This window comes from Sarcophilus harrisii, chromosome 1 (genome assembly GCF_902635505.1).
Source record: "Sarcophilus harrisii chromosome 1, mSarHar1.11, whole genome shotgun sequence".
Classification (NCBI taxonomy): Eukaryota; Metazoa; Chordata; class Mammalia; order Dasyuromorphia; family Dasyuridae; genus Sarcophilus; species Sarcophilus harrisii.
The window spans coordinates 494229841-494243325 of NC_045426.1; the positions used below are offsets into that span (position 1 = coordinate 494229841).

General features: G+C 31.9%; 1 protein-coding gene across 2 annotated transcripts in view; it reads left to right on the forward strand.

The window, feature by feature from the left end:
* Window positions 1-13485, forward strand: part of ROCK1 (Rho associated coiled-coil containing protein kinase 1) — a 127909-nt gene that overhangs the window by 91230 nt on the left and 23194 nt on the right. For both annotated transcript variants that reach the window (XM_031946552.1, XM_031946551.1), the window contains exons 19-22: window positions 1771-1931; window positions 6256-6440; window positions 8888-8957; window positions 11556-11650. In XM_031946552.1, coding sequence (XP_031802412.1) covers window positions 1771-1931; window positions 6256-6440; window positions 8888-8957; window positions 11556-11650 — 511 coding nt within the window. The remainder of the gene's footprint in view (window positions 1-1770; window positions 1932-6255; window positions 6441-8887; window positions 8958-11555; window positions 11651-13485) is intronic.

Sequence of the window (13485 nt, forward strand, 5' to 3'; positions counted from 1 at the left end):
TTCTGACAGGTTTTTTTACTTCAATCCTATTGTCCCTACCCTCTTCAAAGAAAGGAAGACATACTTTTTTCTTGCGTTTTCTGTGGGGCCATTGATCATTATAATTACACATTTTCCCATTTGGGTTGTTGTCATCATTTTGTGTATTACTTTCCTGATACTGTGTTCTTGACTCTGCAGTCAAGTTAATATACTCTGCATCAGTTAATATAAATCTTTTGTGTACTTTTTTGGATTTTGTTTTTAAGTGCGGTGATATTCTGTCATAGTTGTTTACCACAATTTCTTGACCATTACCTAATGAATATTAAACACAGACACAAACATACAAAAAATTTGTATATGTAATATATTTTTATTTATTTCATAAAATATTTCCAAATTTCATGTAAAAAATTTAACATTCATTAAAAATTTTTAGTTCAAAATTTTTTACTCTTTCTCCTCCCCCCCTTTTTGAGAAAGCAAGCAATTTGGTGTTGATAATCATATGAAGTCATACAAGACATATTTCCGTATTAGCCATGTTACAAAAGAAAACACAGTATTTGTGTCTATCTATCTCTCTATATATCTTTTTGCTAGTTTTGGGGAGAAAGCGCTTAATAGAACAGAGGGTAGAGAAGAAAACAAAAGGTAAAATCAATTACATATTGATTATCTGAAATTGCAAAGCTTTTACAAGAGCAAAATTAATGCATTTGGAATAAAATCAGAAATGAGTGAAGAAAAAAATTGATGGATCATAATATGTCTGATATGGATCTGATATCCAAGATAAAAGAGAATTAACACAAATAAAGAAGAACAAGATGTATTCCACATTGGGTAAAGTGTTTAAGGAAAGAATTGCAAACTATTAACCACATAAATGTTTGCACCAAAATCACTAGTAATAAAAAATGTAAATTAAAACATCTTTGAGGTTTCCCCTCTCACTGGCACAATCCTTCTACATATCATATCTATACAGTAACTTTCCGGTTGATCTCCCCACCTTGCGTCTCTTTCCACTGTAACCCACTTGACTGCCAAACTGAACTTTCTGAATTGTAAATCTGATACTGTTACCTCCCTACTCAGTAAACTCTAGTGACTCTTGTTTTTAGGATTAAATATAAAACAATCAGTTTGGCATTTTAAAGCCATTCATAACCTGTTTCTACCTTTACATTTTGTTTACTTTTAATTTACTTTCCATCATCAACTCTGCAGTCCAGCAGTCTACTTGCTGTTCCTTGCTTATCTTAAGAATTCATAACTTTTCACTGATTTAATCTCCATACCTGAAAAGTTTATACTCCTGACTTACGCTTACAATGTGGAAAACTAAATTTGCTATGAGAGGACATTTATTTTTACTTGTATATTAAACATTCCTTGGCGCCATATGTTTTGTACAAGGCAACATGGAAAATACAGAGATTATTAATTCTTGCTTATCCTTCTTTTTCATCTGCTACTTATTTCTAACACTCCTCTCCTTTTGGCTTAGAATGAAGACCTTTTCCAATATACGTTATAGGCTTGCTTTTTGCCTCCTGGATAAATGACAGATAACGTTTGGGACAATTTGTCTGAAGTGGTGTATTAGATTATTTTATTATGCTTCACATGATGATTTACTTATAAAAACACTCAACTAGACAAAAACTTGTTAATGATATTTTATATTGTCACAGGTGTTAGAAACACTTGGTATATAATGCTGATTGAGCCATTTTGAATAAGGAATAACAAAATTGTCTCTTGTGTTCCATTATTTTGTAGAAATGGAAAAGAAACTGAAGGAAGAGAGAGCAGCCCGAGAGAAAGCTGAAAATAGAGTTGTTCATATTGAAAAGCAGTGTTCTATGCTAGATGTTGACTTGAAACAGTCTCAACAGAAACTGGAACATTTAGCAGAACATAAAGAAAGGATGGAAGATGAAGTAAGAAACAAAAAGGACACTTTTGTCTCTGCTTTCAGTTTAAAAGCTAATATATGTTGGATAAGTGACAGAATCACAAACTCAGAATTGGAAGGGATTTCAGAGGAAATCAAGTCCAATCTGTACATGGAAAAGGATGTCCTTTATAATCCCATTATAGCTTTAGAAAAAAAAAAAAACCTTTATTAGTCCTTTTTTTTTTAAACAGCTTGAGCAATAATTATGCTATTGCTGAAAAACTTTGTCACACTTTTCTATTTATTATCTGTCCTTCTTTGAGTTGAGAATCAATCACACTTTTCTGTTTATTATCTGCCCTTCTTTGAGTTGGGAATCAATCAGCCATCAAACTTAGGCAGTTACTATATTCTAGGCATTGTCCTAAGATCTGAGAAGAAAAAGGAAATAAAAATCAGTCTCTGGCTTTAAGGAGCTTATATTATTAAGGGGAAACAACAGGATACATACAATGTAAATGGAAAAAACGTTGCAGCTGATGGATTGATGGACTCCCATAAGAGGCAATGCCTAACCTGAAGTTTAAAGGAAGGCCATCTCTTCAAAGGAGAGAGGACAAAAAAAAAAAAAAGCAGAGGCTAGGATCTTCAAAAGTGAAAATTGAAAAGTGGATTAAGTATGGCTAGAGTACATGAAGGAAAATACTATGTAAAAAAAATTGGAAAGATAGGCCAAGGTTCTGAAGAGCTCTAAGAGTATTAAAATGCCGTTGGAGTTTGTCGAGTGGAATCAGCAGGATTAGTCCTCTGCTTTAGGAAAAATCATTTTGGTAGCTGTTTAGAAAATTCATTAGAGGGGCAGCTAGGTGGCACAGTGGATAGAGCACCAGCCTTAAAGCTAGGAGGACTTGAGTTAAAATCTGATCTTGGACACTTAACACTTCTTAGCTGTGTGACTCTGGGCAAGTCACTTAACCCAATTGCCTCAGCAGAAAAAAAAAAAGGAAGAAAAGGAAAAAAAATAGATTAGAGTGGGAGAGATTTATATTATGTTAACTAAATTTCCTAAAGCTTTGTACTGGGCCCTCTTCTTGGTAAATATAATGTGTGTGTGTATATTTTTCCCCTCTCCTTTTCTTTCTCACCTAATGATCTTATCGGCTTCCCCAGGTTAATTGATCATCTGTGTGTGCACTGATTCCTAGACCTGTTTATCTGGTCTTAGTCTCTATTCTAAGCTGAAATCCCACATTACCAACTGCCATTAGATGTTTTTGAAGGGGATATCCCAGAACCATATCACATTTAATGTGTCTAAAGCAAAACTCTTTTTATTTATTTATTTATTTATTTTTTGCAGTATTTCAAACATCCCATTTAACCGCTGAGGGGTACCACTTTACTTCTGCTCATCCAGCTCACTTAGATTTTCACTCAATATATCCATTCATTTGTCAAATTTTCTTTTTTTACAGAATCTCGTATAAATGCCCTTCTCTCCCCTTATAGAGCTACTACCCTGATTTGAACTCTTTATCACCTCTTACCTGGAGTATTAATAGCAGTAACTTTATACATTAATTTTCATGTCTCAAAACATTTCACTACTTCAGTAATGATTTATATGGGCATGAATAATATTCCAAGAAGAAATCTAGAAAGCATTGCTAAAGATGATCAGATCTTAGGAAAGGAACTCAAGATTTTAAGGATTTGGATGGTGGTTTCCTCATTGCTGCTTGTCAAATGCAATGACTTCAGAAAAAAAAGGCACATTTGGAAATGAATAGCTTTGTTTTAAAACTTTCTTAGAATGAGATTCAGGTTTTTATTAATTTAAAATAAAAAAGCGAAGGACTCTTATTTAAGGCTAGTTGTTGTTTTGACATCAAGGAGATGATGCCATGACACATAAGTGAATTGAATGTAAGTGAAGGAGAGCAATATAAAGTTACCAGCCTCATTTTCTCCTCCAGAGCCACCTGGGTCCAGTGGCGAGATATAGATCAGAACAACTAGAGATGGCCCTAGATGCCAGACCTTGGCCTTTTAAAGCTAAATTCCTTAACTGGTCCCAGCATATATATATGGCTTCTGTGCAGGGATGACTTGCAGATTTTTAGTGTCCCATATTTATAGGCAGAAAATAGCTAACAAAGTGATAGAACTATATTTGCCTCGAATTTTGAAAATCTAATCAAAAAGGTGTTCAGATAAAAAGAAGGGTGATGGAAAAAACTGCTCATATATATACATAAGCCTGTATATAATAGATTGTACATAAAAATCTGTAAGAGGGAAGTCTTTGAATCAAACCAATAATAAATCAGTGACTATAGCTATATCTGAAGGATAGATAGTAGCCTAATGAATTGGTGATATTAATTAAGATGAAAGATTTAACTGGAGAGTTGGAATAATGAGACCCATGATTGAAATACAGGTCTCAAATAGAAAAATTAAATAGTTAAAAAGCTGGTTGTAAATAAATTCAGGAACAAGGCAGAGGAAGATTGGGGAACAGAATGATAGAAAATATTTGGATCAAAATAAATGGAGGTGAAAACAGTATTATCATTGATATTATACTATAGATACCTGTCCGGAAAGAGTTTGTAAATAGATTCAGAAAACGGGTCACAATATTGGCTTAGAGGCAATGGTGAAACCTTTTAATGTCTGAACAATTATTGAATCTTTATGCTAAAAACAAAACAAAACAAAACAAAAAAACCCAGCAGATAAGAATTTCTTTTTTTCAAATGATGAAGAGGGATAAGGGGTTAATTTTCATTCTTTAAAAGGTAGAGCACGAAATTAGAAGAATTTCTCTTTTGTACCTAATTCTTATCAACAAAGAAAAACTAAATTCTGAGAACATGATTGTAATAAAACTCAAAAGGACTGTGATTGATGAGGAAAGTTAAAGATAATATAAAAGGTCAGGTTCCAAAGGGGCTTAGTGGGAATTGAAACTCAAGATAAATAAGAAGATAGAGTAACTAGCTACTTTTGTGTCAGGTGTGTGTTTCTCACACTCAAGAACTTGCTAGGTATTTTGAGACATGATTTGAAAACTTAGAGAACTTTAGATTATAACTTGGGTAAGTATCATGAAGAAATTTTTTACTCCTCTCTGATAAGCAAAAAGAATTAGCTTAAATATCTGTAATTTTTAAACCATTTTCTTCTTTGATCCTGAACACCTCTTTTAACTTTAGACTTAAACTGTCTAAATGAATGTTTAGACTATTTGATCATGTTAATATGTGGGAACCCATCACTTGGAATATTCATGCCCCTGACTTCTAGCCTTCTCTGTAGAACTGACTGACAAACAGTGTTGTGCAGTTCTTGCTGTCAGCAGGCAAGTTTTCTTTACTTCCTTATAAGTATAGAATGGGTTAACTAAAAAGGTGGTATTTGGAGAAATTTGACCCCCATCTTCCCATTGGGAAGCTGTTCTTTTACTAAATCCCTAGCTTTTCCTAATAACGATTCATTCTGCTTGACATTAGAACTTTTGGTCTATGGTGAGACTGGGGTGAAGCTTGAACTCTGAACCGTCTCAGGGAAAGGAGATTTCTGGTTGGAGAATGCATCAGGAAAGCCCCTTTACCCTGCTAACTTGGGCAAGATTAGGCTTGGAAATCAAAGTGTTGTAATGATGGACCTGGTTTTAGAAAAACCAAAGTTCAAATTCTGCTTTCAAAACTTACTGATTGTGTGAACATTGATCAGTAATTTTAGCACTTTGAGCCTCAGTTTTTCTTCATCTATAAAGTGGGGATTGAAATAATACCATGTAACCTATACAAATAATCTCTAATACCTAGGTAGCAGGGTTTTGAAACTCAAATAATCTATATGAAGCATTTTTGATGTTTTGTTAATATTTTTAATGGTTAAAGTCAACAAGCCTAGGTGCTAAAATAATTGGTAGTTAGATTAAACTATTGTTAGTGATATTTTAAAAATTATGTCAAATGGAAGACACATTGCAGAAAAAGAACATATAGCAGTTTTCAGAAAGTTGGAAGAAAATAAGAGACTCAAAAATGTAGAGTAGTGTACTTGGTTTCATTTCCTAGCAAAATTCTAGAATGTATTTCTATATATATAGAGATGGCAGAGGTTAAATTTTTGAACCTAAGTTTATTATTCCAAATTCAATGCTTTTTCCACTAATAGTTTGATTTTAAAGTTAGTATGATTGATCAAAAATAGTATCATTTAAGAGTGCTTTAGATGCTGTGAAATAAGTTACAGAAACATAATAGACATTACAATTCGTTGAATATACTTTCATATAAACACAAAGCCAATTGCAAAAGTATGTAGGTTTCAAAGTACTTTTTCAATTATAGGTTAAGAATCTAACACTGCAGTTGGAGCAAGAATCAAATAAACGGTTGCTGATACAGAATGAATTAAAAACTCAAGCTTTTGAGAAGGATAATTTGAAAGGGTTAGAAAAGCAAATGAAACAAGAAATCAATACATTATTGGAAGCAAAGAGATTACTGGAATTTGAACTAGCCCAGCTTACAAGGTAAGTCTTGATAAAACAAACATTTTAAGTGCATTGTTCTTTTGTCATTTGGATGTGCATTAGATCTTTTATGTATATTATATATGTAAAATATTTCAGTGCTTGTATTATCATCACAGAAACCATATGTTTAAAGTCCACATATTGTTCTGAGTCACTTATTTCTACTATTAGTTCAGATTTTGTCCAAATACCTGTTCAAAACTTCACAATAATTTAAAAACAACTGCCAGTTCCATCATTGGTTAAATTACTTTAACCTTATAAGTTTGTTGAGAATCTGAATTTGAATTCAGGTCTTCCTAATTCCAAGTCTAATCCTTCATTTACTACTTCTTTCACCTCTTTCACTTTGATAGGGCTGAGAGGAGAAATGGTCCTATCCTATATCATTAATGTTACTCTTTTATTATCCTCATCATTAGTGGTGGTGTTTTGTTTTTATGTTTAAATATTAAATATAAATAAAGTCTTTCATTTGTACTATCTCAAAAAAAAAGTTTGTTGAGTCATAAGATGGTATATTAACTTTTTTCCTGCAAATAGTTTTTGTTTAAAAATTTTATTTTGTTGACTTAGTATCAACAAAAACTTCATATATTCAGAATAAGAAATAAAATTTTATATCAGACTTTTTCACATTTAACACGTAGAATCAAGCAAAATTACACATGAGGATTTGTAAAATACTTTAGTTCTATGATCCCTTTCAGTTTTTCCTGAAGCTGTTTCATGTGTTGTGTATTTTTTTCCTGTTTTGAAAATAAAGTTGTTAGTGTATATATAGTGATAGTTCTGCTAAATTTTATTTGCATAACTATATGTAGTTTTTTCCTGTTTTCTTATTTTTTTCTTTGTATAATATTATATTTTTATGCCATGGTTTGCTCACCTATTGTCCAGTAATTAAAACATAGTATGCTCTTTTGGGGGAGTGTTTAGGGATATTTCAAATAGAGAAGCTATGAATATTTTTGTATATTGTAACTTTTTCCCTCTTTTTAGGATGTTTTTGAGATGAAATCCTAGCATTCCAAGTTCTAGGTCAAGAGATATGATTATTTTAGAGACTCTTTAACTATTTTTGCTGGATAGCTAAGTAGTATAAGTGGATAGAGTACCATGACTAAAGTCAAGAAGCCCTGAATTTATATCTAGCTTGAGACACTTTATAGCTATCACCCAGGACAAATCACTTAAACTTAGTTGCCTCAGTTTCCTCATCTGTAAAATATAGTAGACAAGGAAATGGCAAACCACTACAATATCTTTGCTAAAAAAAAAAAAAAAAAAAAAAAAAAAAAAAGAAAGAAAAAAAACCCAAATGGGATCACAGAGAGCTGGATACAGCTGAAATGGCTGAGCAACAACTGATTTTGCTATGTTATAGATATTTGAGTCAGTTTACAATTGTCCCCAAGGAGTATATTGGAATGCCTACTCTCCCATTATTATCAGCATCGAATTTAATTTTTGCTATTTTGCTTTTTTCTTAGGGTATGTAAAGTAGTATCTTAAAGTTATTTTGATTTGCAATTTTCTGATTATTAAGAAAAACTGATTTTCTCATTATGGAGTTATTAATGGTTAAAGTACTTTGTATTTTAAAGGGCTGTTGGCACCACAGGATCACTGATTTCCTCCATAATATTCTTGGTGACCTTATTCTTTTAACAAGCTCCAGGATTGAGCTAACCCTAGTGACTCTGTTTTCTAAGATTCCTTTTCTCACTGCTCTTTTCTGAAAGCCAAGTCCTTTCAACATCTTGCTGGTCCTGCAGCCTATAGGAAAATATCAAACTGTGATACTACTGGTTGTGCCTCTATATCACTCTTAATTTCAGAAGTGGATATATTATTTATTTTTTGTTGTTAGAATATTCTAAGGAGTGACTAGGTAAAGAACCCATTACATAAAATATACACATTCTTTTTCTCTTTGCTTGTTTCTCTGCTTTAGTGTCACTATCTTTGTTTTTTTCATCAAGAGTCTGTTTTTCTCTAACTGCATATGTATAGCTCTTTACCTTTATCTTCCTTTTGATCAATTTATCTTTATTAAGCTGTCTCATTCTTTGTCATTGTCCTCTTTATTTTTCCCTCCTTCTCTCCTGGTCTGTCTCTGTTCCTTAATTGACTACAATAGGTAAGTTTAAGATTAATCCCCAGTTGATACTGGGTTTTTTGCTTTGTGGATAGTAGGTCTTAATTAAGAAAAAAGTTCCTTGTCCCCAGCATTATTTTTTTCCAACTGTTAAATGGAACCAGTATCATAACTAATTGACTTACTGAGTTATATGTTAGTAGCATGGAATGTATTTAAAATGTATCTTTTTAACAATCCAAGTTATTTAGTTTAAGTAGTTTTAAATAGGTTCTATGATTATTTTCCTTACTCTTATAAGCAAATACATTTACTAACTCTTTTTCCCCCCTTTCATCTGAAGACAATATTGTGGAAACGAAGGACAGATGCGGGAACTACAGGATCAGCTTGAAGCTGAACAATATTTTTCAGTAAGTTATAGAAGCATTTTTTATTTTTATATATGAAGTGTAAGAAAAAAAAAATCCCAAAATGTTGTGGTTAGGTATTTCTAACAAGGAAAAGACTGCTTGTCAACTGTAAGAGACAGAGGACTTTTCTCTTGATTTCCAATCTAGATTATTGTTTTGACCACTCTTTGATATTTTTCAGCTCTCAGTCCTTTACACAAGTTTTTTTCCCACACAGTTTATTGTATTGATTTGTTTTATGGCAATTATTCATGTTGTTTTAAAATAGTTTCACCCAATACAAAGTTGAGTGTACCAGAGGTACCTTTTGGTTTGATAAAAAGACTTGTTATCTTGATGCCTCATTCTTTTATCATTTGATTTAATATGGTTTGTTGATTTATTTCTTGTTCTCAGTATAAAACTGAAAAATATGCTGCTGCCAGAGGAAAAAAGAAAAATTACTTGAGAATTGCTTGTGAAAGATTGAATTAAATCTTTTGTTTCCTTCCTTCTCCTAACTTTCTTTCCATGAACTGTACTGATTCTGTAAAATTGTCTAGATAGTATTAAATTCTGTCTTGTGTATTGAATTTAAACCAACATGACTTGTTAGTTAAAAGATGAAAATCACATTGAAAAAGCTGCCAGATTCTTGAATATATTCTATATTATGATTGCATAGCACTGAATCTATAACATAGCCCTGTTTTTCTGTATTGCTAACAGAAAATGGATCCAATAAAATGTTACTAACTATTGAAAGTAGCCTTCTGTTTATGGATTAAATTTAAAATTTTAAAGAATCTGTGCTTTCCTTTGCCACTTCAGCTTCTCTCCCTTATCCCCTGCATATTACAAAAACAGGTTTATATTCATAACAAAGCAGAATGTCCAGTTGATAAAAAAAATAATATAATTTTAAAACCCTGGATGTAGGTTTAAAAATATTTTCATATATTTTAAATTTAATATGAATGATAAAATAATTGCCCATTTCAAGTTATTTTCTATAGAATAGTGGCCTATATGAATTCCTTTCATGTTTTATCTCTTTGAACTTCTTAGTAATTTTAAGAGGATATTTTTTTCAAACATGAGTGTATCAGGAAGGCCAAGATTTGCCTTATTTGGTAATTAAGGGGGAAAAAATTCCCCTCAAAATACTGTGTTTAAATTCTTAAAAATAAGAATAAAATATATTAATATGGTGAGACCCCAGTGTCCCAAAGAGGAGGTTGGGGGGACTAGCCTAAATCAGAAAATGGAGCAGTTTCAAAGGTCTCATGCTACTGTGGGACTAGATTCATGAATAGCCCCCAGTATTTCCAGCCTTGGTAAGATAGACCTAGTCTTTACATTTAAAAAAAAAGAAAAGAAAAGAAAAGAAAGGAATGTAAGAACAAGTAATCCACGTGTATGGTAAGGAACTTCAATGAACTCTTGCTTATAATGCTCAAAACCAGAGTATTATTTTTCATCCTCAGGTGGGTTTCCTTTGTGAAGTATTAAATGATTCATTTCATTGATTAAAATTTCATGATTAAAATTCAGTATTTCATGATTAAAAGAGAGGTGAGATTAGGAGTTTCTCCTTAAGGACAGAGTGGAACACTTTAAGACATATAAACACGGTTTAAACTAGATCAAGCCATCATCATTTTGACTTTATTTATATTGCCTTACATTTAAATTGCCTTTACATTAAGGCATATGCCTTACATATGCACAAATGGATAATTTGTGTTTTTGAAGAAATGAATTTTCTTTTCCTTATCTTTTAAAAAATGTCTTATTAACTCTTTTTGCCTAAGTCAGTCATTTCCCATGCCACACTATTTTACTTCCTCCCCTCTATTTATTAGAAGTGTCACTAGTAATAAACAAATACTGCTAAGCAAACTATATTGACCATGTCTAGACATATATGTATCATTACACATCAATATATCACAACTTCTCTAATAAGAGAGAGGCAATATGTTTTAATTGCAGTCCCCCTGAAGTCCCATTTGATTAGCATTCTTAAATCTTTCAGTTTGTGTCCATTTACATTGTTGTAGTCATCATGTAAATTACTTGCCTGATTCTGCTTACGAACTAAGTTTTTTTCTCAGTGGTTCAGTGATCCAAGGCAATCCCAATAAACTTTGGATAGAAAACGCCATCTGCATTCAGAAAAAGATGGATATTAAATGTAAATCAACACATGTGATGTTCACCTTTCTCTTTCATAAACAAATGTATATTTAAAAAGTTAATATATGTTAAAAAAAAAGTTGTTTTTTTTAAGTAATTCTTTCTTAGAGAAGTTATCTTGACAGCTTGAGTATTTTTTGCAAGTATCACTGCACAAGGCAATGTGTTAACTTTTGTCTTTCCTACTTTTTATTTCAGTAAAGAAGTATATAAAACTTAAAGGACAATAAATCCCAAAGTTGGGAAGTATTAGAACCAGTCAAAGAATTCTTTTGAAATTAAACTTTTAAAGATTTATTTGCTGTTGTGAAATAAAATATGTGATAAAATAGATTTGAATAAGAAAATGGAAACTGTTTTACAAACAATATTAATTGGTTATATAAAAACCACTTATTTCTCTTTGGACTTGTTTTGCAGACACTTTATAAAACTCAGGTAAAGGAACTTAAAGAGGACATTGAAGAAAAAAATCGAGAAAATCTAAAGAAAATACAAGAGCTTCAAAATGAAAAGTATGTCTATTTTACTTTAACACAGAAATCACTGTAAAGTGATCTTAAGTTTTACTTTGAAATTATTCACCAAAATTGATGAATTTGTTTCAGTTTCTGCAGTCCTATGCAATGTTTTTTATTTCTGGCCTAGAAAAGCCAGGCTTGAATAGAAGATTTTTACTTTCTGTGAGGAAAGTATTTGACAAGAGAGTTAAAAGTATAATAAAAATATTACAAAGAGAAAATATTCAACATCTTAAGACTACATTTTATTAATTTTGCTTCAGTATTTAATTCAATTAATTTAATAAAAACATTGGCACTGTGCTGAGCCTAAGAAACATAAAAACACGTGAAATTGTCTTTTACTTCAACTTTTACATAGAAGTATGTAATATAGTTTGGGGAAACACAGAACTAACTTCTGGAGAGAGCTTTAGGGGAAGGGGAAAGCGGGGAAAGAACCAGAGAAGGTTTCAAAAGATGGTGGTGCTTAAAACTGAGTCTTTAAAGTAAGATCAAGATTCTCAGAGACAGAAAAGACTTGATTGCATTCTAGGCATAGGAGACAGTATGACTGTATGGTGAGTTCCATCTGACTGAAACACAATATATGTGAAAGTAGTAATATGATTTAAAGCCAAAAAGGTAGGTTGGAAGCTAATTATAAAGAGCTTTAAATTTCAGGTGAAAGTTTGTATCCTTGAGGCATTAGGTAGCCACTGAATTTATGTGGTTACTTAAAATCAGAATTTTTGAGCTGAAGATTTTGAAGGAAATATATGTTACTCATTTTGCAGAGGAAGAAACTTTAGCTTGCAGAAGTTTTAAATGAGTTGGGTTTTTGGAGGTAGTATAATGTGATAGAAAAACATTGAAACAGTTTTAGATTATTAATAGAAGAAATCAAAGGAGGCAATTCTCCTAGTGTAAGAGAGATATTAATAGACTAGTTTAGTGGGATGGTAGATTTAAGTGACAGTAGATTCTGGAAGGTAATATAAAATATAAGTTCACAAATAATAGATCTGGAAAAGGAGAGATATGTGGTAGTAATTTTCAGACATCAAATGTTGTCCTGTAAAGAGACTTTTATTTGGTGCTTCTCCAAAGGACAGAATTAGGAGCAAATTATGAAAATTGTTCAGAGGCATAATTCTGTTGGAGCATAATGAAGAATTTTAAAAATAGTCAGAGTTGTCTTTTAACATCCCAAATAACTTATTTTGTGAATTAATGAGTTTCCCATCACCTGAAGTATCCATGCAACAATTGGATAATCATCTCTGAAGAAAATTGAGAAAAAATTATTTGATTTAGCAAGAAATTGAATTGTATGCCTCCTGAGGACTTTAACATTTTTAGGATTCTTTGAAACATTCCTTTTTAAAGAAATAAATGTGTCAATTGTAGCAAATTGAGATATAAAGTGAATCATTGAGCTACAATTGTAAGGGGCGTAAGGGCCATCCATTCCAGTTACTTCATTTTATAAATGAGGCCCACAGGAGGGAAAGTGACTTTCCTAAAGTCATTCAAGTCTTAAGTATCATAGGCAGGATGTGGACCAGGACTTCAATACCTTAAAGGCAGTTTTTCTGCTGTAGTATGTATGCTCCATGACAAGCTTATTAAAATGTTTGATTCTCAAGTGGGGCAGTGTTGCATAGTAAAGAAGCTGGCTTTATTATCAAAAAAATAGGGTTAGGTCACACCTGATAAAGTAGGTTGCATGACATTTAGTAAATCATTTAAACTTTCAGTGACTCAAGCAAATCTCTAAGCCTAATGTTGCAGAGCATGGTAAAATAGTTTCCTCACCAATGAAATCACAGAATTAAAAATGTTTGTTA